Below are 27,255 nucleotides of genomic sequence, written 5' to 3' on the forward strand. Positions count from 1 at the left end.
TGTAATTCAACAAAATATCTTTAATAGATATAAACATTTTTACACATCACAGCTCAATGGAAACAGAATCACATGCTGTCACACATGTTAAGAATGAAGGTGGCAGGGGCGATCTGCTGTGCTAGGGGCCTGGGACTCATGGTCTTTGTCCTGTCTTATGTCTCTCCCCGTTTATCTTTCATATTGCTCCATTCACTCTCCTATATCCTAGCCAATAAAGCAGAAATACATCAAAAAATAATCTTAAAAAATAAGAATGAAGGTGCAAATTCTGATGAATATCAAATTCTCCTTATGTACAGCTACACAGTATCTGAGTAGAAAAGGAAACAGTTATGAGGCTTAAATAAGGACTTTGTGTGGTCAGCTACAGATTCAATTCGGGCTGACAAGCAGATTTACACATTACAGAGAACTCTGTAGCTGGAATTTCAGGATTTACACAATATCTTAATATGTAATCACATATTGAACAGTACCGATTTAATCCATTGAGAGAAGAAGGATCAGATTTTAGCATGCTATGGATGGAGGACATGTTAACAATAGGTGGCGCTGTCAATCAATCCACTGCATTAACGGTTTCAAAAAACACAAGAATTAGTATTTTGGATCAAAAGTTAGCTTTCTCCTGTTGAAAACTCAGTTTAGAGTTAAAGTTCATATATTTTTTCTCATATAGGAGACTGACCATTATAAGTACATGCAGATCTCTAACTGCACACGACTGTTTTTCTTTTCTTGGCCATCATCTTTGTCATAAATACTCTTCTTTACATATATCAAGGGCAGAGGTGAGAAAATAAACATCATATATTTACAATAATCTGAATAAGTGACACTGAACTGTCAATCTCTATCTTTATGGCACCCATATTGTTCTGTGATTTTACAATATATATTCTTTTCATCAGCTTGTGACCACCAGTAGTCCTTTACACGTTTTACTTGCTTTTAACCCTCTAGAAGTTCAACACTTCTTATTACATTACAGACTTGACCTTACAGTGTTTACAGTTATGTGCTGTGCAGAGGGTCTGTCTGTCTGTCTGTCTGTGTCTACCTACCTACACTGCTAAGCATAGCTTCTCCCATCATCTCATATAGCTTCTTTTCTTTTGGTTAGTAATAAAAAATAATCAGTGTTATCACTGAAATGGGAAATTGAACAGCAATTCATTTACAACACACTATCACTTAATCCTTAGAAAGTGTAATCCTCTATTAGAGGACTATTTTCATCAACTCTTGCATGGGAGGAACACATTTTAAATTGTGTTGGAGCTTTTTAATTGGAAATCTGTTCGCTTGTAATTAGGTTAGCTGGGGAGATAAATGGGGACAGCGACTTTTAAATCCCTTTAGGTTAGTTTCTTGCCGTCTCCGACATGCAGGGGGTACCGACAATCCATTAGATCGGACACAAAGCATCATATTTGTGAAGTTCTAAGGAAGGGAGTGCATGCTGATCAAAACTGACGTACAGTCGCACCGCTGCTCTTTTTCTTCTAGTCCCCTGTTCTTTCCCAAGAAGTCTTTCATGGTGATTATACCACAGATCCCCAAGGCTGAAGACGTGTAAGTCCATGTTGGCACTGGTTTGTAAAAGCCCGAGAGAAACAGTTCACGTTGTGAGTTTTTGTAAGTAATTCTGTTGTGTGTGTGTGCAGCACTGAAGTTTCAGATCAGCTTGAGTAGTGGTCAAACTCCTAATGTAGAGCAGTCTGCAGCTGAGCGCGTCAGTTCATGTCGATGGTGTTAAAGACCCACTCTGTGAACTTCTTGAGCTTGGCTGAGGCGCTGTAGGACTCTTCCAGGAGACGCTGGTTGTCCTCGCGCAGGCCCTGGATCTGAGCCTGCAGCGACGCCTTGGCATCCTTCTCCTGGTGGCAACAACAACACGTATGAGCAATGTGATCTTGGATTGAGGTTCAACAATGGGCTTGCTGGTTTCCCTTTTGATGTGATTTCATTTCATCAACAGTGCTTAAGTACAAAATTGGCAAGAAGATAATTCTAGTTATTCAAAGCTTCCCAGTTCTATACAGGTTTATTACGAAACCATGTCTGGAGAACACCATTATAAGAAATGAAAAAAAACAAGCTATGAAAATGTAATTTAGTCTTTCATCTTGTTTTTGAGTAAAGCTTTCTGTAGCTTAATAGCTGCTTGATATCTTCTTATTGTATGCTAGAGGAACAGTGTTAATTTTCGGGGATCTATTAGCAGAAATGGAATATAATAATCATAACTATGTTTTCATTATTGTATAATCACCTGAAACTAAGTATCTCTGGGTTTTTGTTAGCTTAGAATGAGCAGTTTATATCTAAATAGAGAGCAGGTCCTCTTCACGGTGTCTTCATGTTTCTAGAGAAGCCCAGAACGGACAAACCAAACACTGGCTCTAGAGAGAGCCTTTCATGTTTTTATGTCACCTGAAGGCCACCATAGTTCTCCGACACGCTTGTGAAACTGGTAACCTGAGCCGCAGAGTGCAAAACCGTGGTACCGCCAGCCGCTGTCTGACTTCCATTGCTCCTAAAGTAGTATTATTATGAGCGAGGCGAACGCCGTTACCACGGTTCTGCACTTGGTGGCTCACATTACCGCGGTCTTGGAAAGGGAGGAGTGAGCAGAGGAGTACTCAGTTGGTTGCAATCTGGAACCACACCACTAGCTGCCGCCAAATCCTACACACCGTACCCTTTACAGCCTCATTTAAATGCCTTTTGACATTAAAAAAAAATAATCAATTGGATATATCACATGTTGTCAGTCTAAGTCTGTGTGTTTGTTGTTTTAAGAGCTCTCTCTCTCTTATTGAGAGATGACTCACCTTCTTCAAGTCCTCCTGTAGCACTTTCACCATTGACTCCAGCTGGCTGACCTTCCCCATCAGGCAGGCAGGAGTCTCTCTGTGAAAAAGGACAACAAGGACGTTAGCTCGAACGAGCACTGAAACATCAGAGTGAAGCAGAGGTTAAAGCTACACCACAGTCTAATGTTGGCTTTTTCAACTCCTGTGGAAATGGAGGTTTACTTTCATTTAACACTATGGTTGATGATTTTACGGTTTACCATGCAGTCAACTAGAGTGGAGGTCTAATTATTGATATCAGCTGCAGTAGTGTTTCACTGGAGTGAAATCTTCCATGGCATAGTGCTGGACACCAGTGGATCAAAGCAAACACTGGCCCCGGGCCATGACCTGAGGCCTCTTACCCAGGCGAGGGCTGTCTCAGCGGGGCTGCCTGAGGCTCAGCCTGCTGGGGACTGGTGGCTGCTGCGCTCTCAGCCATGGAGCTCTCCTCTTGGGCTGCTAGGAAGACCAGCCTCTGCTCTGAATAAAAAAACAGTTTAAAGACGTATTATTAGACTTGGAGAGAGAACAAATACAGACTAACAGTGCCCTCTTCTGGTGAGGATAAAGATGACAGCTGGGTTTTTCTGCCACAGATACCACTGAAAAGTAATATCAGTAATTAACCTTCACTTAATGATTTCGAGGAGGAAATGAAAACACGGCGTGTGCCTACCCTCAAAGGCCTTGGCAGCGTCTACCAGGTGGGCCCAGTCCAGCGGGCCATCTGCCCCAGAGTCAGGCAGGGGCATGAGGACGGCGTCCTGCAGCTGCTGCCTCTTCCTCTCCTGCTCCTCTGAGCTCTCTGGGGCTGACAGGTCTCCTGGGAAGGAGAAACAGCAAAGTAAAACACAGTGGACACTGTATCTGTTCTCCCATGACAGAAAAACAGAGGAATTTTGCAGCCAACAGCGATGCTACATTTAAAAAAAAAAATTCTAACTACAAACAAAGGTTCACAGGAAAATCTGTATCACACCGCCACCTCTTCTATGATCAGCTATAAATACTGAACATTCACCCAGGGATTTGTGTGATGCTCGCCGGCTTGGTCCATGGCGAGCGGTGGGTGAGCGTGGAATTGTGGAGCAGCTGAACAGAAGGTCAGTTGGCGTGTCGCGCTGTCCACTGGAGGATGGCTCCCTCTGCCCGCTGTAAATACTCTCATCTGACAGGGTTCTCTGGAGGGAGCGACGAACGGGCGGCGGACCCGGAAACAACGGCTGCAGATAGGGATGAAAAGTGACAGGACTCAGGTAAAACAAGGTGAAAAATATTGCAATTTGAAATCCTATCCCTGGTGAAGAATCACTGTACTATGTTACAAGCATCAGTATAGACGATAAGGCCCTCAGGCTTTCTCAGTACCTTCTCTTCACTCGTAGTGGGTGGAGGGCTGTCAAGTGTGATGAGCTTCTTCAAGTCTTCTTCCAGGCTGGACTTGGCGGTGTGCCGCTGAGGAGACTGGGAGCCCCGGAGATTGGCCCTGAGCTGCGGCTGACCTCCCAGAAGACCATCACTCTGGTGCCGTCTGGAGATTAAAAGCAAGATTCAACTCAGAGAGATACCTCTTAAATCCAAATAACTCACATCTCACTATAAAGCGAGGAATCTCTGTCCGTCCCTCTGTGTGTTATTCGCATATCAGGATCAAAAGGGAGTGCAATGCCGAATGTGGTGTAATTTGGCCAGATGGTGGCACTATAACAAAGAACTTTATATGTTGGCCTGTAACTTTTGAACCATCTCAGAAACAATCATATTTTTATATATTAATAATCTAGTTTTCCCTGGATTTTGTGGGTTTAGACAAATCCATCCATATAAGCCACGCCCATTTGCATCTAGACAAATCAGATTTTTGGCTGCTCCTCCTACAAATTTTGAGCAATCGTCACCAGATTTGGTACAGAACATCTCTGAACCAAGCCGGAAAAAGTTGCTTTTTTGGATTGTTGATGTTCCGTACAGTTTTGGTATAGCTGGCCTTCAAAATTTGATCAAATGCTGTGGGCAGGGCTTGTTTTTTATAAAAAATGTCATGTGTGTGTCTCCTGAACGCTTTATGCTTTTACGACCACATTTGGTAGGCATGTGTAGATATGATGTCTGAGTGACTATGACAAATTTGGTAACATTTGGCCAATAGGTGGCGCTGTTGCTGTCTGTCTGCCTGTGAATGTATGTACTGCATGCATGTATGACTGCCCTTCGCATATCTCGAGAACCATTCATCCAATTGACTTGGCAGGTACAAGCAGGCATACCGCGGTTCGCGACAAGGCTGCAAGCAGAACTTCTTGGGGCTAAACAATCAGCCTGTTCAGGACGAGCACGCCCTCCGAATGGGCACTGCACTAGTTATATAGAATATCAGGAAGCAAAGATAGTGGAGGTGGAGGCCAAGAACATAACAAAGCATGTCTGTGATTAAAGGTCGGCCGTTCAAATGAGAATCTGTGAATGATAAGGAGCTGCAACTATTCCCTGTGATGTTAACATGCCCTCGACAAGACACTTAACCACTTAATTGCTTCACCAGGAATAACTTTGGTCTGTTGAGCAGCTGTACAGTGTGAAAACAGCAGTTGCCATCAACCACGAATGATGCAATCGCCCTTAAGGCCAAACAATGAGACATATGCTGCCTTGAATGAATGAAAAAGGGCAATTATGTTTAGTCACCCTTCTCGGGGATCCAAAAGATTTGGTTTTAAAAAAACAGGTTCAGCTACACCACATGGTGGCAGTGTTGGCCAAATGAAAAGTATTATTAGGTGAGCAGTCAGTGAGCGAAAATATAACACAATATTCCTCTCCCCAGTCTCTCAAACATCAACACCACAGACAGCAGGACGTATTTCTACACTGAATTATCATTCTCTCAACATGCAGCACTGCAGGGAGACACAGTTCCTGTCTTACTTGCGAGTGTTGCCAAAGTCCACAGAGTTGACGGTCCCCCCAGGTTTCCTCCAGCCAATCAGGTACTTGGAGGTCGCTCCTTGCCGAGGGTAGAAACTCTTGGACCCCGGTGATGTCGGTGAGGTGGCCGCGGCAGCTGCCTCGTCTTGCCCCTGGTCCATCGGACTCCCCGAGTGGCCAGAACTGAGTGTGCTGGAGAAAAATGGAGGGAGGTGAGACATAAGTCTAGACTATTTATGTTACATATTTTTATTGTTTCATTTTATTTGGCCTTTGTTCAATTGGCATGATTGATGAAGCACCGATATATTTAATTGACTGAAATTTAAGTCCCCCAGAAGACCCCTTTCCTTCTAGGTCAAACTCTCATAAATACTTTTAGCAGTTGCATAAAGACAGCTCACACATAACAGAACATAAAAAGATTCTCTTAAAAAGCATTAGTAAGCCTGTTCCATCACTACTTTTCTTATTATCTCTGCAGATGGGATTAACTGATGACTTTACGGATAAAAAAAATAGGACACGGTGTCCTTGCACTCCATTTCCAGCAACTTCAAATAACATTTCTCCGTACTTTGACATAAAAGCTTTAGTTTTCAAACAGCAAGTTTTGCGTCTGTGTGCTGGTGTGCATGTGCGTGCGCATACTATAAAACAAAACTGCCAATGTACAGGTTTGGTGGAGCTGAGTTATTTCTGGCTGAGCGAAGAGGAGACGGAGGAAAGCTTTAGTTGATTCAAAAAGGAAGTGGGATTTAGAGGAGGGGGGAACAGTGCTGAGCTCACAGTCTGCATTTCTAGCAACTTCAAGCACTTCCTTTCTATCGTGGATACCGGGAGATACATACAAATGCAAAACCGCTCACATACACACACAGTTATTTCATTCTTCCTCTCTCCCTTTGTTAATACCAAACCGCAGAGCTTTGGACTTTTGCATCTGGGATGGTACAGGATATATCCGGACTACAATGAATCACTGTCTGTTTAATAAAACATTGATGCAAGCCCACAAATTCCTCAGCTGCCTACAGCTGACTCAAACAGAACAGCAGCACACCTGGAGTGTGAGGCGGCGTCACTCAGGCTGTAGGAGCCGTTATCAGGAACCAGGGGAAAGGCTGTTGGACTCTTCGCTGGGACCTCGCTGCCTCCGATGGCGACAAGAGAGTCTGGCGACGGGGCTGAAGAGTCCGTGGCCCCCTGGCTGCCTGCTGTGTCATCCTGCCATGGGATTTTGTCTTTGGCCCTGAAGGCACCAGTGGAGGAAGCTGTGCTGCTTTGTGTGGCGGTGAAGGAGGTGGCATCGATGCCGCTGTCGGTGGAGGTGCCCTGGAGGTAGCCGTTGAGCTCGAGGTCGCTCCGCACTCCCGAACGTGAGCCGACTTCGTACCACTTCTCGTCGCTGTGGGCGGAGCTGGAGGCGTTGCTCGAGAGCGTGTTGCTGCTAGACTGGCTGGATGAATACGGAGCGTCCGGCTATTCAGAGATGAGAACTCAAATCAGCATTTTCACAGTTTTTTACAGTATATATTTCATATTTTCACCGATAATGATATTGCAAGCTCACTCCACTGTCATTGTTATTATTAAAGACTGTGCTCAGTGCAGGCTGGTATACACATGTTGTAGCTCTTACTCAAAAACACATGATGATTACCGGCAGTTAAACAGCAGCCTTCTGGTTTACTGGTCTGGAAATGACTTACAGGATGGTGCTTGTTGATTCTGGCTCACCTTAGTGCTTTTGTTAGGAGACACGTGGCTGCCCTGCTCTGACGCCTGGAGTCGAGGAACCACTGCCTTGGAAACCACAGTGTCTGTGGGAAGCAAAGACATATGGGTAATGAGTTTTGTAGACAAGTGGGTGCACAGTTAAAGTCACGTTTTATTTAATGCTATCCAGGCATGGGACGATATGATAAATTAATGTAACGATTATCCTGGTAAAAATAATTGTGATTGACGATATTATCCCAATAATCATCAAAATATGCTTAAAACTCTTAAAATGTCACTAAAACATACTGGAATACATTCTGTTATGAAGCAAATATTTTTATTGCGTCACAGATAGGACACATCTTTTTTTAGTGAACATGCTTTTTATTGTAAAACAAACATCAGACAATCTTAAATAAGGTAATCATAAATCAGAAGAGGCGAAATAAAGGGTACATTTAAGGGGTATTCACGAATATCCCGATACTGGAAATTCACCATGATCAACTTATTGTTAATGTTTTAGCGAGATCTGCGATAAAATATCATCCCATTCCTAATGCAGACAATACTAATGCTAAAGCTGAGACCAGAGTTCAGAGTTCCTCTTACCTGCACTGGTTTTGTCCCTCTCCCCAGTTCGGGACCATCCAACACCAGAGCTAGAGCACGCTTTGACCCCGTTGACCCCCTCACCTGGCACCTGCCGCGCAGATGACACAGGCGACTGGCAGTTGTTGTTATTAAACCTAGAGGGGAGATGAGGAAGGTCACCTATGTTGCCAGGTAGCGCAGCAGGCCATATGTAGCATATGTAACCCATAATGAGGGGCAGAAGAACTTACCCTTCAGGCATTGACTTCTGCCTCCACTGGTTGGAGCTCGTGGTGTCTGTGTATGGGACGCTGGAAGGGGAGTTGGTGTTGTGCAGCGTGCGGCCCATCACGATGGAGCAGGCGAGAGCGTAGTTGTCGTTCCCTGGGGAGTATCTGTGACGACGCATAAGTATGTCATTAAAGATTAACTGCAGACAGACAGCTTTGTGTTCAGTGTGTCTGCAAGTTTCATAGCAGCATTATATTTATTTTGTGACCTTTTGGGGTTGACGGGTCGCCCGTCGCTGGACACACTTCGGGGAATAGCAGCAGAGTTACTGAAGTCTGATGGCGCCGGGGCCTTGATCAGCGTTCCCCCCGTGCCAGCAGCTCGTGTTTGAGGGCTGGATGAGGTGCGTGGCCACTTGGTGTTGTTGTTGTTGGTGGGGCGGAAAGGGAACTTTAACTCGTAGGGCATGCCCTCCTTGTGGTTCTTGTAATCCACCAGCGGCATGTGGTAGATTTCTGAGCAGCCCCTGTTGGCACATAAAGTGTTCAGTCAGAATGGGACAGCCTCAAAAAGCCACAGACAACTGCATTAAAGGGATAGTTTGGATGTTTTGAAGTGGGGTTGTATGAGGTACTTATCCATAGTCAGTGTATTACCTACAGTAGATGACGGTCGGCAAGCCCCCAGTTTGGAGAAGCAGACAGGAGTTACCGCATGTAAGCAAAGCATTGTACTGCTGTGAACGGGGCTGGCAGCAAAACGTATTTTAGCCACCTAAACGAAAGACCCACCTAAAACAATCAATATTACTTTAAGTGTATGATATATTTAGAATATTTTTGCCGGTTTACTTTGTCGTGAGACAGCTATACATGTATCCGATGGGGAACTGAAGCCGTTATCTATGCTCTCGCCAAAGCAACCAGACTCCATTGGAAAAAAAAGTAATTTTACCTCGCAGAACACAGGAGTCACTGGTCTACCGCTGCCTCGATTGGTTTGTTTGTCGGTGTTATTTGTTTGAGTGACTTTGGTTAGTTTGGATTTACCAAAGTCACACAATAGCACAAACAAACTAACCGATCCAGGCAGCGGTAGACCAGCAACTCCTGTGTTCTGCGAGGTCAAATTACAGGTTTTTTCAATAGAATCTGGTGGCTTTGGTGAATGGCTTCAGTTCCTCGTCGGAAAGGGCTGTCTGACTGCAAGGTGAAGCGGTGAAAATATTCTAAATATAGAGTACACTAAAACTGATATTGATTTTTTTTTTAGGTGAGCCTTTCTTTTAGGTGGGAAAAATACGTTTTGCTGCCGGCCCCGTCCACAGCAGTACATTGCTTTGCTTCTGTGACGTAACTCCTGTCTGCTTCTTCAACCTGGTGCCGACCGTCATCATCTGTAGGGAATAAACTGACTACGGATAAGTACCTCATACAACCCCACTTCAAAACACCCAAACTATCCCTTTAAGCAGAGTCTCTCTTGCATCTATAGATCATCTATATCCACTCTACCTGCGTGGAGTGGAGTCCTCATGTGGGGGGATGATGACCACCTTGACAGTAACGGAGGTTCTAAGCAGGTCGATCATCTGCTCGTGAGACAGCGAGGCCACCGACACCTTGCAGATCTCCACCAATCGGCTGCCCTGCCTGAGCCCAGCCTGCCAAGCGTAGCCGTAGGGCTCCACCTCAGCAACAATGCCCTCAAAGTTCACGTGAAAGCCCAGCTGGCCCAGGGCATTGCGGCGCAGGGTCATCTCTGTGGTCTGAGTGCCCTTGGTCAGCAGCTACAGGACAGAGAGAGAGGGAGATAGAGAGGGACGAATCAGAGAATAGAAGACATGCATAATGTATGAGACAATTTAGTAAAAGGTCTATTGCAGGTAAACTAATATACAGTCTTCAAAGCAACCACATATTTAAGATGCAGCTCTAATCCCACCGCACATACTATGAATATTGAATACTAAGCACTTGGATTTAAATTATTCGGTACATTCCCATGATAACTGACTACCATTAGACACCCTGTCTAGCTCTTCCTCTACCTGTGGGCAGTTAACTGAGAAGTAAATAGTAGTTAGTACACAGAATAGTAAATAGTAGCAGATCACAGAACAAGAAGAGTTACAGCTTTATTCCTGCTTTACAGAGACGGGCACGTGCCAGTACTGGTAGCAGGCAACACTATCCCTTATTTATCATTAACTAGAACGGCTGTGTCAGCAGAATGATCTAAATGACCCATCAAAAAGCACTGCCGCACCTACACCACATTGAAAACCTCAGTAATGATATCATATCACCAAATTACTATGTATTGTGCTCAGCATGACTTATAATCATAGAGTCAACACAACAGCTGTGGCTTTTTTGTGACTATAGAATTTGAGACTACGCCCTTATGTTGCTATAATAACATCAACAATACTTAGATCTCATTTTTTTGTACTACTGTTGTCAAGGAAGCGGGTAGAGGGTATAACATGCCCGCACACATCATGGGACTGGAAGTCACTGATGATACCACAGAAAAACTTTGCTAAGCACTTTTGCCTGCATACCTGTTGACTGGCCACAGGGATACTCTTAAAGGGGAACACCACCCAAATTAATAATTCCAATATGTTATTTCCATGGCTTTGTAAAGTTCATCTGTATTGAACATGAGATAGTCTCTCTCAAAGCCAGAAACCACAGAAGTAAGTCTCAAACTTGTGATGTCATCAAGTATAAAGTCTGGAGCTACTACACAACACAAAATGTTTCCATATACTCAGAACATTCCCCTGGGTGCTGTAAGTGTCATGTGTAACATCTCTCCCTATTCATTGTCTATGGAGCAACTCCAACCTTTATACCCTATGACATCACAAGTTTGAGTTTTAGCACTCTAGTTTTTGGATTTGGGAGAGAGTTGTTCATGTTTATTAATATGTTTTGGACTGTCTTAGACCATAGGAACAACATGTATGAATTCTGAAAATAGGCGTAGTTCTCCTTTAAAGGGAGACACAGCAGTTTAATAGCGTAAAAACTTGATATATAATAGTATATAATATAATAGACATCACCATAAATTTCTTTAGTTGATTACTTACATTAAGACAATTATCTTTTTTAATTTCAAGTTTTCTGAAATTTTATGTTTCAATATGCAAATGAGACATTATCTTATTAAATATGTGCAAATTTGCAATAATTTCCAGAACAGAAATTGAAACATTGGATAAAGCAAGTTTTTTTTTATTTTGTTGATATATTAGATCCAAAGGTTTTTACGGAGGGAACTTTGGATATCTCTTTTTAACACTCCATAAATCAGAAGATATTGTCAACTGCCAAAAAAAAACATCTATTTTCGCCATGTTTTTAGCAATAAAATCTTATATAAATCAGGCTATGAATGATATACTGTATAAACAACCCCCTATGTAAAAACCTTCAGAATATAGATAAGAATGAAAATGGAAAATTTGGTGTATGTAAGTGCTACTGAGGTGGAGATTTCTGGCTCGGAGTATGAAAAATACAGCCTTTATAGATATGTATTCCATACATTTTGCAAGACACCACAGGTGAATAGAGTAAAGAAAATAACTAATAAATATCACCATGAAACTTCCCCAGTTGATTACTTACATTAAGACAATTCTTTTTTGTATTAGAAGTTTTCTGAAATTGTATGTTTTAATATATAAATGAGGCATTATCTAATGCTAACTTTTGGTGAATTTAGGAGAAATCTACAGATGCAAATAGACAAAGTAGTAAAATAAATACCTAAATGTGTATTTTGGACATTTCCTTTCCACTAGTCTGAAAGATGACATGTTATGGAAGTAAAATAGCCCAAAATCTAAAAACTGATTAGTGCATGAAAAATGATGTTTTTGCCTGTAGTGTCTCCCCTTAAAGGCCCTGACCTTTGCACTCATCGACACTTTTTGATTGATTTAGAAATGTATGTTTATTCTACGGTTTAAGTCGTTGTTATGTGTATTGGATAAGCTTTGCGGATAACTGGCTAAAATGTAAATATAATGATCAAAGTGGTCTGCATTCAGATATTGAGAGGTACAAGGACTGTGCGTGTTCATTACAAGCCGTTTATCAGAGACGGCGTGTTTGGCCCAGTTTAACCTCTGACAGATGCAGCAGATGGTGTGTGATAATGAGATGTACTCTCATAGACAGTAGTGGTGCCCCACTGACCTCCAGTCTCTTGACGACCTCTCCAAAATCTTCTGTGTTGTTATTGATGGAGCGCAGTGACACACTCTCACCACGCTCATAGTAGATCTTCATAGAGGCGGGGCTCCCCGTTGACCAACCAATCACATCACGCGTGGCACAGTTAAACACGACCGCTTTGGCCTCCTGATCCAACAGGATGATGAAGTCATTTGAAATGGCCAACAGGCATTCGCGTTCAGCGCCGGCTACCTGATCTTCAGCGTGGACCTGCCAGGTCACGGCCCCCAGGCTCCGCAGCTCCGCCCCGCTGTACGGACGTACCTTCTCTCGCCGTTTGTGCGCCAGAGAGATGAAGGGGAACTTCCCAGTGGGTTCTACTGGAGTATTGGTCACGTGACGCTCTGCCAAGTCTCGAAGATACTCCTGGCGTGTGCGCGTTGCCATGGCACCGAACTTGTCTGACTTGTGGGCTGCGTTCTCGGCGTTGATGATTTTGCCCAACAGGAAGTCCCTGAAGACGGTGGACTTGGGGAAGGTCACGCCCTTGGGGATTGGTGGGCCAAAGGAGGGAACGTCCTGGGAACGGGTGACAGCCACACTGCAGAAAGGAGAAAAAGAGCGGAAGGGTTTGAGGTCACTGCTGTAGTATGTTTTATTTTTATTTACAAGTTTATTTGACAGGAACCACGTATAATAAACATGCTCCAAACGTAGGCTAAATTTTGGCGAGGAAAAACTGTCATAGCCATTTTCAAAGGGGTCCCTTGACCTCTGACCTCAAGATATGTGAATAAAAATGGGTTATATGAGTCTCCCCTTTACAGACATTCCCACTTTATAATAATCACATGCAGTTTGGGGCAAGTCATAGTCAAGTCAGCACACTGACACACTGACAGCTGTTGTTACCTTTTGGGCTTGAGTTTGCCATGTTATGATTTGAACATATTTCTTATGCTATATGCAGTACCTGTGAGGGTTTCTGGACAATATTTGTCATTGTTTTGTGTTGTTAATTGATTTCCAATAATAAATATATACATATGTTTGCATAAAGCAGCATATTTGCCCACTCCCATGTTGATAAGAGTATTGATTACTTGACAAATCTCTCTTTAAGGTACATGTTGTACAGATAAAAAATGCGATTAATTTGCAATTAACTATATTAATATATATAAATATTTGAATCGATTGACAGCCCTAATAAACTTCAATACTTGAAATTTGATGCATTATACAAGGAGAAGAGTTAGAGCTCACTGCTATAGTATGTAAATGAACAGACATTATATAATTCATAGCTGGTAAACCAGTTTTCATAAGCCTTTGCTGCACGGTACTTTAAAAGTATGGTTTTGTTTGATTCGGAAATATAAAACAATTTACCAAAAAAAAAGGTTGCCGAAATATACAGGAAAACAAAAAGTCTGAAAAGTATTGGATGTGTATATATGAAGACAAATGCATCAAAGTAAAATAACAAAAATATAGATAGCGTGAAACACAACAAGATGTTTTGCATAAAACTGAAACATGACAGGAAAACAAACACTAAAAGTAACTTATTTCTATTAAAGTCAAATAACTTGGGGGGAAAAGTTTCACTACAAGGACAAACAGCACATGGGCTTGTAAAACAGCATAGCGGAGACATCTTTACAGTACATAGTTTCCCCTGAGGTATTGCTGTTGCCTTTGACCTGTTTCACTTGTGAGTAGAAAAGAGGGCGTTTGAATTCCTACAGGCAAGGCGCTCCTCTTGTTACCCTCTAATGCTCCTATTCCTATTTGCACACAATGGCTGTTCTTGTGTTGGATTACTATAAATTAGTCAACAGGTGTAGGTATTGTTGTTTCATATCTGTTGTTCATAAAAAAAAACTGGCTCAGGGTAGAGAACAAATTCAGCAAAGAGGGCTTTTAAACATATTGGGACCATTTGTTAGGACATGCTTGGATTATAAAATCAGTTGGTAGCATGTTTATACCCACTCTGGCTGCATGAATCGAGACTATAATTGTACACATACATACAGTCAGAAGCATATACACTAAGCCCATTAATGCATGAAAACCGAGACGTGGTCTTGGATAAGCTGATGTGACAGTCCTGACAAGTCTCCATCCAGTCCATTCAACAGATAACACACTCATAGCCTTTTCGTGGAAATGTTGCAAGCTATGCCTGACTACACCCGGCGTATAAATACTATACATCCAATCACAGCTGACAGGCCGGCGTCCCAGTGCTGACACCCTGCCACTCTCTGCTACATCACGGTATGGAGAAGCAGTGCGGAGGCTGGAGCTAGCGAACACAAACGGCCTAAACAAAAGGTCCGGTTATGCAATCCGCCTCGCTGGCCCTGTGTGACTTTGAGGCAGCGGTTGAAAGCAGCAGATTAGCACCCCGCTGGCCCCGGGCCACTTACTCCTCTAATGCTCTGGTCTGGCTCAATATGACCTGAGCATTATCCAAAACTCAGCAGCGGGCAACAACAGGCTATTAATAACTGGATGACTCAACAAATCATAACATAATCTTTACTCCGCTAATCTCTGTTAATAAAGACATCCCATTATTGACACGGTCACAATATATGGAGAAACAGACATATGACATGATGGCAAAATTCTCACAATAATGTCTTTGTGGGAAATCAGGTTTTAAGCTAGTATGGGTGTGTGTGTGTAAGAATCTGTGTGTTTATGTTTGGAAATGTGTGACTAGCGATCAGCTGACATCCATAGAGCTTGGTATCCAGTAAGTCAAATCACTGTTCAGCTACTCTGCATGGTTTTAACAAAACCAACACACCACAACCTGCAAACATCAACACAAACACCTACAGTATAACTCACCTCCTGGTGTCACCAAAAAGCAACCATGCTCCTCAGTGTATAACTGCACAATATCCTGAATCTTTGTTGCAATCAATGTGAAGCGACACAAAGATTCCCCGGGAATCGATGATAACTCGATTCTGCTCTGTAGCTAAAATCCGATATACCACTCGGTACAGTGCAGCAAATCTTTGTAGCCTGTGTTCTCTTGTCCCGACGCAGAATTTTTTCCAAACCATCAGGGAAAGGCGTCCACGGAAAGACTTGTGACAAACAGTCCGGAGCGAGGTCTTAACATTATGGTGCCTCGATCCACTGAATAGCAATAGAGGCCAAAGGCTGGGAGTGTGTGAGTTTCTCTGGGTGGGGTAGTTAGATTGTCCTCAAGGATTCTGTGTCCTGTGAATCTCCATTTCATCAATACGGCAAACCAGGAAAACCAGCGTTTCACCCTTTCTATTTTCCCACAGTTTAAACTAAAACATGCCCCCTTTTAGGCAAAAAGCAAGCTGAATGACGGTGTCCACTCGATGGGACGGAGAAGCAAGTTAGAAAAAAACAAAACTTGCCAGAGAGGAGAAAAGGCTCCAAAATAAATTAGCCCAAATCTGACGCGGGTCCGAGCTGAGAGACAGAAGGCTGTCCTGACCCGTCCGCTCCAGAGAAAGACTCTGTGAGCTCTGAGGGGACTCTGCTCTCAACAATCCTCCCCGCTCACATGCATGTCCGGGTGAAGAGAGCACTTCATGTGCATGGCGCTAACTCCTTCAGACCATTCCGGCTCACGCTGCCCAAAGGCAAAGTGGCAGGCAGGGAGGGAGGGAGGGAGGGGAGAAGAAGAAGTAGTGGGGGAGGCTTGTATTATATCAGTGTGTGAAGAGTGAGCCTTTGAGTGAATTAGTGTGCATGGGAAAAAGTGCGTGCATGTGTGTGTGTAACCGTGTGCAAGTGAGCATGAGAAAGAGGTAAAAAGGAGAGAGTGAGAGGAAGCAACTATGTGTAATGTGTGTGTAATATCCGTGTATGCAGAGCAGAGAGAGTGTGTGTGGTGGGGTAGGGATACATGAGTGTGAACGCCACTGAGTTGCAGTCTGATCATCACGAGGCTGAGAATCAGCCAACAGAGGAGGAGGAGGACTCCCATCAGTTAGACAGCTACTGCAGGGCCAATCTATTCCATTTGATCATAATCAAACTAATTTTGTACTGATGCAGACATACAGTAGACATGAGCATGCACAATCCAGGGAGACAGGACAGTCACGCAACAGGCTTTTATGTTTGACCCATGCCTTCCAGTCAAAGCTTTTGTCTCAGTGCTACTGTAGCATAAAAAACAACATCGCTGGTAGTAGTAGTGAAAGTGGCGTGTGGAGCTTTCCCATAAAAAGGGTCCAGTGCTGCACTGAGATGAGAAGTTAAAACCAGATTTTTATTCAACATTGCTACTGGGTTTGGTCAGTCTGGCCTACATAAAATTGTAATGAGTCTCCTTAGTCTCTAGATACAGTCATATGTATTCATAGCTGGTAGCCTAACCAGCATCTTTTTTAAAATCTTGTTTGAAGTTCTTATATTTAGAGTTTTATATTATTTTACCTGTGCACCGCGAGCTACACCTCGGGATGTTGACTGCCTCTCTTTCAACTTAACCTCAGTGTCAGTCGCAGTTCCATACTCGTAATTCTTGGAGACGGTAAATTGGAAACCTTTCCAAGGCTTTGGTAGGTTGTCAGATTTTTTTAAGAACCTGTACTTATCCAGGAAGAGGTTTTGTTGCTGCATACACCAACATTTGCTGCTTTTTCCTTCCTTCCTTCCTTTGACAAACCACATAGCATGTATACATGTGTAGAGGAAAAAAATAATTGGGCATGTTTCCATTGTGGTCCTCACACAGTGGTGGACTCAGGTTGTCTGAGAGGCAGGGGCGAAAAAATAAAAAGGGCATCAGCTGCCTGCAGTGGGGCACCAGTGCAGAGAGTTTTCTAGCATGTAGGACAGCCTTCATGGCACTTTATCATGTTTTCTCCACTGGAAGGGCACCCTAGAAGGCACTTTATCATGTTTACTCCATTTAAGGGCACCAAAGAGGGCACTTTTGTTGCGTTATTTTAACATGGGGGCCCAAAGAGGGATGGTTGCCCCCCCTGCCTACACATCCAAGATGAATGGGTTGTTCATTATGTTGTATTTAGCTATTATTTATTCTGCTGGTCAAATGCAAAGACCCACCTGTAGCATGTGTTGTCAGAGCAGGGATCGTGCACCCGTACGATGATAAAGACATGTTGAAAGTGAGAGCGAATGGCCTTCGGTGTGAAGGGGTGAGAGCCGGGCTCCTGGAACACGATGGTCACAATGTCGTTCCCTATGTGGCGCTTCCTCAGCAACTAGTCATCGAAAAACAACACAGTCTTAATTAGAGAAGTATGGGAGTCGAATCTGAAAGCAAAGTCATACCAATCATATGATACATTCCATTTAATCACATGGCACTTGGAAACAATAAGTTTCTGTAGAATGAAAGTTGGATGGAAATCAAAATCTGATAACCGAGCCACACGTCATATGATGCATTCCTCTTAATGATACACCCTTCCTTTAAGGTTTTCTTTGCTCCATATGTTTCCAAACAAAGGGGTTTTCCATTTCCTCATACACAAACTAATGGTATACCACAAAGGCTAGGCTCTCCATCTTTACCTGTTGTTTGTTGTTGGGTGTGTAAGGCAGTAGAGTCGTCACATGGAACATGATCTCATAGTCCTTGTAAGTCGTGTACAGGGAGTGAGTGCCCGTGGAATCCGCTGCCGGGGAAAAATAGAAATACAGTGTTGAGGCCCATTGCACAATTACTGCCATCCATCTCTCTCACATGTGTATTCTTTGCGCTCTGCGGTTTCTGTGCAAGACAGGATGCAATTTCACCGTAGCCCAAACAGCTAGACAATAGTGAACTGTGGATCGATGTCAGACTGGATAAGATGACTGTCAAAACTAATGCTCAACTGTTTTCCTCAAATGTAAGTGGAGCCCGTTGCCTTTCTGTGTGACATAACAGTTCCCAGAACAATGGACAGTGTCTAAATGTTTACATAATTAGACTTTAATTCAATGATTCTTTGTGGACAACAAGGCCGTAAACTGGACATTATAAACTTGTTCATTCAATTGCCAAATCTATGTTTGTTTTAGTCGAGCCACATTCCCTAAAGATTGATGCAATTATCCACATGCTCTCATTAGTACCACTGAGGGACTATTGTAGAAGACACACCAGAGAGAAAAGGATTCTAGAGAAGAGAGATGAAAAGAAAAGTAAAGAGTCACAAGGACAAATCTGGTGGGAGAAAATTAGATTCAGTGATGGGAAACATTTGACCAAAAGCATGATAAAGGAGCAAAGTACAAGCACTATGAAGTGTTGTGCAATATGAAACTTAAGTGAAACTAACTTAGAGCAGGACTGCTAGTAATAACAAGTTGAGGCCATGGGCTAGGCAGGAAAAGACACATTACATCTGCAGTCGTATATATGACCAGTCATCAACTCAACTACTACTTTTTCTTAAAAGCCTAACCAGGGACACGGTCTGCAAATTAGCTATGGCTAGAAGTCCTATATACGTTGCATCGGTTGCACTTTATTTAAGTGTAACAATGCCTACGTATTGTCCCTGTCAAATAAACTAATAAATACAAAAAATTGGTTGCTTTCAGAGCTGCAACGATTAATCGATTTGAGTTGTCAACTATTAAATTAATCGCAAACTATTTTAATAATCGATTAATCGGTTTTAGTAATTTTTTAAGAAAAAAATAAATACAAATCTCTGATTACAGCTTCTTAAATGTGAATACTTTCTGGTGTCTTTACTCCTCTATGACAGTAAACTTTGAGTTGTGGACAAAACAAGACATTTAGGGATTTCATCTTGGGCTTTGGGAAACACTGATCGACATTTCACCATTTTCTGACATTTTATAGTCCAAACGACTAATCGATTAATCGAGAAAATAAGATGAATCGACAATGAGAATAGTCGTTAGTTGCAGCCCTAGTTGCTTTAAAGATGCATCACAACCTGGGTCACTAATGTATAAAAGCACACATTCTGTGTGTATGTGTGTGTATGTGTGTGTGTGTGATCTAGAGGTGTGTTTGGGAGTTGTTACTTTTGGTGTCCAGCTGGGCTCTGTACTTGGTGAAGCCCTTGAGGCGAACCTTCTCCCCCAACAGCTGGAGGAACTCCTCCAGGGCGGGACCGGCCATCTCGTTGTTGTACATCTCCTCCTCGGTGCTCTGGCCCGCTCGGCAGTACATCACCCCCACTTTCACCTGAAAACTCAGCTGGGGGGACAGCAAAGAGGAAAACAGTTCATGTCAGGACAGTACAATGTAGAAAATTACAAAACACTCTGTACAAATTCAGGCAAGCAAATTGTACATAACTGCGAAAAAGTTGTGATTCTGTAAAATAACATGCTTCATCCACCTACCCCTTGTTCATCCAGTTTCATCAGCTGCTCAGTGACTTTGGGTGTGTTGAGGGCCAGTCTGAGGCAGGACATATCCAGCTCAGGGAGAAGGTACTCCAGGACCTCCTTGATGGGAAGCCCCCTGGTGGTGCCGTGCTTCGAGGTGGAAGGCACTCCATCCTCCAGGACAGAACCCCGAAGCGTGGTCAGCTGAATAGAGGGAGATAGGAAGAGGTTACAGACAGGAGAGTGAAAAGAGAAAGAATGCATCTCAGGAATCTCCTGAGAGATGGAGCATACTGATAGCAAAACATGCGTGCCCAGACACCAAGAAAAAAAAGATACAAGTCGCTGCAGTTGTTAAAGTACTACCATCCTCTTACTGTAGCCTTAAAGAAAGCGCCATAAAAACAACAAGACAATCATGACTCAAAGCCTTGGGTAAATAGAAAGTGGACCTGAGGAAGAAGAGGTGGGAGGGCTTGTCCAAGCATTCTGTGTACACAAAGTCTGCATTGTGCTGGGCTCTGGGAGTGAACTCAATCACTCGGCTATCATAAGCAGCTGGAATGGGCCGAGACTTTCTCTCCTACGAGCTCGAGGCCGTGCAGTGTTTACAATGGACCTGTGTTCCCCATGTTTGGAAGGTAGGATCGGGGGCGGGGGTCCTGTGGTGCTTCAGTCTAATGTGTGGGGGTTTAATCACATGCACCTGTCCTACTTCGGTCCACAACAAACAGCTCCAGGCAGGTGCCTTTGGCCTCTGTCTGGGAATGTACGTCCATATAATAAACCCCATAACCCAGAAGCCAAAATCCCCAAACCAAACACAGAAGACTGGGAGCCAACGTTGCAACTAAATATGACAGTCTATTTTTACTGAAACACTCTCCACATAGTGGTTTGAGGTTGCTGGGCACTGACAGGCCTTGGAGGCTGGAAGATGAGTGCACTTCCTCAAGTTTCTTCACACATTGCTGATATTGGGAGACAGCTGAATAGTCCCAAGGCTGTTTGCATGATAAGAAACAAGGGCTGAGACTGGTTTCACCTTGAGCTGGTCTTCCTAGTATGCAGCAGGCATAGTAGCATTTGAACTATACACACCTTCTATACGTATTGGAGTATTAGAGATGCACCGATTGCAATTTTCTTGGCCGATTCGGATTTCCTTTCTTTCTAAGAACTATAATTGACAGCATACACAAACATTATTGTAACTTTTCTTTAATGGAAATATCAAGTATATGTTCATAAATTATGAACATGATATGTAAATACTATTTACATATCAGAGAAGAATCAGAAAAAATATGATTCTATATTGTGTAGGCCTATTATAGAGAGTAAAGTATTTATTGTCTATCGAGATCTATCTATCTATCTATCTATCTATCTTAAACTATGTAATTATTTATCTATTTATTTATACCAAACTATTTATGAATCAGTATCTATTTACAAGAATGTAAAGGTGTGTGTATCATATTATATTAACTCCCACTCCTGCGGCAAGTGGTGTCCTCCTGCCAGCCTGCACACCTACTGACTGCAATAGTTAAATTTTTCTGTGGCTGGGAGGCGTGTACATGTGTTTCAGGTGGGAAGAAATTCTTTGTAACACAGGTCAACATGGAGTCACAGGATCTGTTTACTGATTGGCTGCGGGTCCTGTCTGGCCACACAATGCTGCTAAAAGTTAAACTTTTCTCAACTTTTGTTTGGCCGCACTCCGCCGCAGAAAGAAATAGCTGCAGCTCGCTGAGCTCAAGAGCGGCCGCCGCAGCTTTTCATAGATATTGCATGGCAGCTCGCCAAAGGCCGCACTTCACCGCTGTTCTGGTGTGAATTCGGCGTTACTCTGAGAAGCATTCATGGGACTGTTTATATTTCTCACTTTTTCCCCGGATGGTCAACAGTCGGTTACAGTAAATCAATAAATCATGGACGATCAAGCTGAAAGACAATTCCGTTTACCGGTCGATCGATCAGTGCATTTTCTTATAACAGGTATAGAAGGTGTTCTATAAACTGGATATAAGATCCAAGCAAGCATTAAACTAAATGATGTCTAAATGTCTTTTCTCACAAACCAAAACAGTTTCCTTAACTTTCCCATATCTGTGAGTGCAAAAATAATAAAGGGCTGCATCGTTAAATGCTGCGGGCAGTTTCACTTTGCAGCAGGAAGGATTGATGTGATGTGGTGCGGAGGATGAGGTTGAGGTTGAGGTTGGGGTGGAAGAATGATAGGACGCTATGACTGACCTCGCTGGTTCTGAAGATGAGGCGGTAGTTATACTGCTGGCCGTGCTCCTTGTCCTCCTCCAGCTTCTCCCTGCGCAAGCTCACCGCCACTGGACCCAGCGCCTCGTCCATCCCAAAATAGTTCCAGTGCTCTGAGGTGGAGGAAGTGACAGAGAAATTAAAAAACATCTGTTGGGTAATATCACACTTTAAACAACACACATTTGTATGCTAATGAGTACATAATGAAAGCAGTTAAATTAATCTTACCCCTAAGGTAAAAGAACTTCCTATAGTAGTAGGCTCCCAGATCCACATGCTCCACAATGTATTGTTTGCCCTTTTCGCTGAGCGTGCTGGGGCCTTCCTTTGGTCCCTCTAGCACTGCTACTCCAGCATTAGTGCAGTGCGTGCTCACAGATGTTTCGTACACGTTTCCTTCCCCACTCAGCTCAGCTCCACCACCCACAAGCCCATGATACCCTCCCAATCTGCGCCTCCCGTTGCCATCAGCGCCTATCTCGTTGCGGAAGCAGGGGCAACTCAGCAGCATTTCATTGCTCTGTTCGTCCCCGGCGTCCAGACCAGGACTGTCCCTCGAACTGAGCTCCTCCTGGCTGCCGCTCGGGGAGCTGTAAGGCAGGCTGTGTGTGGACGAGAGGGTTGAGGTGGCTGAGGCTACAGCGGCAGCGGATGCCCCCGTGGTGGTGTTTTTCCTCTTGCCTGCGATCTGCCGCAACTGTGTAACTTCGTTGAGGTCAAACAGCATGCTTTGAACATCGTAGTGGGCGAAGCTTTTCTGACACACCCAGGGCTTGAACAGGGGACCCATGTCCTCCGTGCGGCTGTCCTCTACGTCGGACCCCGCTCTGGGGGAGTCCGACTCGCCCCGCACATTACGAAGTTTACGGAATATAGACTCACCCCCTGTCTCAGATTTAGTCCGTCTCTTTGGGGGCTTATCTCTGGATTTAGTAGGCTGGCTGTCTACGACGTCCTCCTGAAGATCAACGCTGGCCTGCTTGGGCCCGACATTAAGCATGTCCTCCAGTGTCTCTGGAGCAGGGCTACGCTGGTCAACTTTGTCCCCGTGATAGCCCCGAAGCATTTCAAAGAAGCTCTCTCCAGCTGCTCCATGCTGATCTATTGAGGAGGTGCTACCATATTCGCGATGAAGAGGGGACCATTTGGCTCCCGACGCTGATCCCCAGTCCTCGCCACTGTCTCCGCTGCCTTCCATCTCGCTAATGGTCATGTCACTGTTGCTGCGCTGACGGATGCGTCTATGTCGGTTTCTATGTGCGGAGCTTCTGTAGTCGCCTGGGGCTAGGTAGCGGGTGTCGGGGCTGTAGTTGTTTGCCTGGGCCTGGGTTCGATTCTTCAGAGTGTTGTGAATGTTACGCAGCATTGACGAGTCCTGAGGGCTCATTGCAGAGCCTAACTTAATGTGATTTTTTCCAGCAGAGGGCACACCAGAGTTCTCAGGCTCTGTAGCCGACTGCCACATGACACCTGCAAGGTCTTTCCTCGGGGGCCAGTCAGCCACCCGAGCCCGTACACCCATTTTAGGCACTCCTGTGCTCACAGTGGCGTGGACGTTGTCTGTGCGGGTCGTCACAGTCCCTCCATTGACCATACGGAGGTGGCGGGTGTAAAACTCATCAGTGGCGGGGACGGAACCCCCAACGGTGCGTTCCATGGGCGGATGCTTCAGGCTGGTAATGACACCAGTGCAAAAAGGCTAAAGGCACTTAGCAGGGAGACATGGCTGCCTCTGGGATGGGATGCTGCTCCCTGACTTCATGAGCAGGTTGATTGTCTGGATCAACAAGTGAAGAGAAAAAAGTGAAGGGACGAGCCCACTTCTTCAGCTTTCAAGCCTGCATACTGCTTCTTCAACTTTGTCGACACTGCCACCGCATTTGTCTTACTCCAAATAAACAACCCTGAAAAGAAAAGAAAAATCAGTTAGTACATACGGTGAGGGTCTGGAGAGAAGATAATCACAAACACATCTGTTTCCTGACACACACCACTTTTCTTCAGATATATAAGACTGGAAACCAATTCTTAAATTAATAAGTTGTTGAAATATGATCCTTAGCATTGGAAAACCAGATGACTTTACACCTGATTGGCTGTGATCAGTGCCCTGTTACACTCGACATGAGAGAAAGCACAATGGAAATCACAATCACAATCTCTCTTCTTAAGCTAAGCAAGAAAATATCTCCACTTTTCACTACTTAATAACATTGTGGTTTTAGGGCATCTGCTAAAAGATATTCTAGTTTCTGTCCTCAGACAACAGGGCATCTTTTCATGCGCTCTTCTCTTGAAAATATGTGAGGATATCTTTACAAATATGCAAAAGTTTCCTCTGTAGAAAAATGAGAGATACATCTACAAACCTGCCTGCAGAACAGAATGTGGATGATATTTATTTTTTTTCTGACGGCTTTTTAAGAGCCAATGAAAAGTCACTGACATGTTCAATTTCAGATAAGAGGGCCTACTTTTCAAACCAATTTCAGAATAAGCATCAAGGGGAAATGAAAATGCAGTCAAATTCAAAATGAGTTCAACAATACGTGTTTTTTTCTTCTTCTTGAAAGTCTGAGTAAAACGATGCCTTTGCCCTAATCAGTTAATTCATCCAAAGAGAACGGTGAAGATGACTTGGTTGGTAATTTAATAAACCTGTTCAGGATTTATGTCATAACCAGGATTACATATAAGTGAGAGGAATATCATCTCATCCCTCAGTCACTGACTCCTGGCTTGTGACTTGTCTGACGTCTCTTTAGTAGCCAATATTAGTGAATTCTGTAATGAGTTGCAGTCTTCTCGATCAAATATCCCAAGCTGCACATCAAAAAGCAAAAGGGCCCCTTTGAACGTGGGTGATGATCCTCTGCCTGACAATCCTCTCGGGCCAATTTGGCAGTAAGACACTGGGAGAGATTAAGGCTCCGCTCTCAGTCAGCCCTGCTTCGCTGTGGCTGTGATCACATTAGCCGCGAGCAATCACAGCACTGTGACGGGCCTACAGCACAGCCACCTTCACACTGCGTCCCAACATCAGGGACAACTTCATGCTAACTAAGACACATACTTATTTGAATAATAGTAAATAATTAAAATATTTACTATATAAGTCAAAGTATATATATATATATATATATATAAATATATAAAAGTAATCAAAGATGTAGCCTAGATGAAGTGTATGATACATACACTTTATATAAGAAGTGGACGTAGTCACCCTGATGTCACCCATTGGTTTGTGGACTGACGTTTTGAAGCCTCAAATTCGGCATTTTGGCCGTCACCATCTTGGTATTTGGCCGTCGCCATCTTAGTTATTTGCAACCAGAAAAGACAGGAGAGGGTGGAGCAAAATACAACCGAACATTGAATAAGACATTTTCGGACAACCAAAAAGGTTATTATTATCTTTCATGAACTGAAAACACACCGTGAAAGTTCTAAAACAAAAACATGAACTCCCAGACCGGGAAACGCCGTGGTAGCGACCTGTCAATCACAAGGCCGCCACGCCCTAAAGCATCCCCTGCTTTATGGTCTATTTGACTCTAAATGGGACCATAATTTACTAAATGAACATCATGCTGTATTGAAGAAGACTTGAAACTAGCGACTGAGACCATAAACTCATGTTTACAATGTTTACTGAGGTAATAAATCAAGTGAGAAGTAGGGTCATTTTCTAATAGACTTCTATACAATCAGACTTCTTTTTGCAGCCCCCCTGCTGGCTCTTAGAAAGAATGCAAGTTTAAGGCACTTTTGCATTGGCTTCACTTCTCAGACCAGGAGGTTTCCCAGTGGTATGATATAATAGGAATACATAATATAATGTGATCAACAACATTACCACAGTGGCACAGTCAACTGAGAGATGGGTCAAATGTTCCCTAGACAATGCAGTTTCTTTAATAATACAAACATAAATTTGCAAGTAAAGAAACAAGTGCAAGTGTAAAATCTCAAGGCGGTGGAGATGATTCAGTTTTCAGAGTGCCTGAGGCAAAGCATCCCCAGTCAGCCTTTCTTCAAAACATAGAAGAGTGTTTTCTGACAAACAAAACTCTAAATATTCTGCAGCAGAGACCCCTTCTGTTAGTCCAATATCGAGCAAAAGCAAACAGCATAATAAAAAATATGCTCCTACATATTTAAACTTTTTTTTTAATCACAAACATAAAGTAGTAATGAACAAGGTCCTCGAGCAAAAAATTCATTATAGAGGGTTTTCACATTGGAGCCTAGCAGTCTGATAATAAGCCGATCAGAGCAAAGACCGTCAAATGAAAATGGACAGATTCAAACTCAGGATGTAACAGCTTTGCGGTTACATGACATGAAGACATTCAAATAAGATTAAAGAAAAATATCGCCACAGTGATCTTTCATCCGTCACATGAGGAAGGTTCCTAACTATACACTCCTCTAATGAATGGGCACCGATTCTTTGGGGCATTAGAGCAGAGTAAGTGTCTAGAGGAGATTAATACAAACTCATTAATGATTTTTTTTTAAAAGACTCATTTATGTCCTACTAACACCCTAATTTCTCTGATATGAATAAGAGTGAAAATAGTCAGGGAATGTACTTTAAACTGCAGGTCCAGTCCCCGAGCGTTGGGCCTCATTCCCGCTGCCGAGCGTCCACGGGGACAGACAGAAGAAGAGACGCAACACACACAAAACACACACACACGTCCCAGAAAACCGCTAATCTCCTCGCTGACGGACACGCAGACAGACAACTGGCTTCATGGTCTTGTCAGATTAAAGGGAGTGTGGCGTAGAGACTGAGGGAGTGTGTCTTGGACAGGCTGAAAGAGACCCCACAGCATAACCCATCCTGCCATCCCCTATCCATCCCCTGCAGAATTAAACAGATGAATTTTTCCACAACTCTGTGGGACATGTCCAGACAGCTTGAGCCTGTTGACTAAATGAGGTTAACTTCCTGTAATTGGGGCTCTGACCTCCCAGCTGGTCCGTCAGGCTTGTCGAGAGATTAGCAAAGCGGTGGTACAGATGCAGGCGAGGGGATGGTGATGTAACGACACACCTCTGAGGTGTTACAATTTGTTGTGCCAGTTGTA

At 43.6% G+C, this 27,255-nt stretch overlaps 1 protein-coding gene across 1 annotated transcript in view; it reads right to left on the reverse strand.

Moving 5' to 3' along the window:
- LOC141783937 (signal-induced proliferation-associated 1-like protein 1) overlaps positions 1 to 27,255 on the reverse strand; it is a 47,090-nt gene continuing 19,835 nt past the window's right edge. The window contains exons 2-21 of the mRNA XM_074661546.1: positions 22,385 to 24,060; positions 22,136 to 22,266; positions 19,889 to 20,077; positions 19,565 to 19,739; positions 18,092 to 18,195; positions 17,621 to 17,778; positions 12,557 to 13,136; positions 9,854 to 10,128; positions 8,608 to 8,865; positions 8,360 to 8,503; positions 8,127 to 8,263; positions 7,530 to 7,612; positions 6,853 to 7,271; positions 5,790 to 5,981; positions 4,233 to 4,395; positions 3,886 to 4,087; positions 3,541 to 3,687; positions 3,227 to 3,344; positions 2,841 to 2,919; positions 1 to 1,883 (exon numbers count right to left, since the gene is read on the reverse strand). Of these exons, the coding sequence (XP_074517647.1) occupies positions 1,740 to 1,883; positions 2,841 to 2,919; positions 3,227 to 3,344; positions 3,541 to 3,687; positions 3,886 to 4,087; positions 4,233 to 4,395; positions 5,790 to 5,981; positions 6,853 to 7,271; positions 7,530 to 7,612; positions 8,127 to 8,263; positions 8,360 to 8,503; positions 8,608 to 8,865; positions 9,854 to 10,128; positions 12,557 to 13,136; positions 17,621 to 17,778; positions 18,092 to 18,195; positions 19,565 to 19,739; positions 19,889 to 20,077; positions 22,136 to 22,266; positions 22,385 to 23,813 (5,127 nt within the window). The 5' untranslated portion in view covers positions 23,814 to 24,060 and the 3' untranslated portion in view covers positions 1 to 1,739. The remainder of the gene's footprint in view (positions 1,884 to 2,840; positions 2,920 to 3,226; positions 3,345 to 3,540; positions 3,688 to 3,885; positions 4,088 to 4,232; positions 4,396 to 5,789; positions 5,982 to 6,852; positions 7,272 to 7,529; positions 7,613 to 8,126; positions 8,264 to 8,359; positions 8,504 to 8,607; positions 8,866 to 9,853; positions 10,129 to 12,556; positions 13,137 to 17,620; positions 17,779 to 18,091; positions 18,196 to 19,564; positions 19,740 to 19,888; positions 20,078 to 22,135; positions 22,267 to 22,384; positions 24,061 to 27,255) is intronic.

Source organism: Sebastes fasciatus, chromosome 15, assembly GCF_043250625.1.
Source record: "Sebastes fasciatus isolate fSebFas1 chromosome 15, fSebFas1.pri, whole genome shotgun sequence".
NCBI lineage: Eukaryota > Metazoa > Chordata > Actinopteri > Perciformes > Sebastidae > Sebastes > Sebastes fasciatus.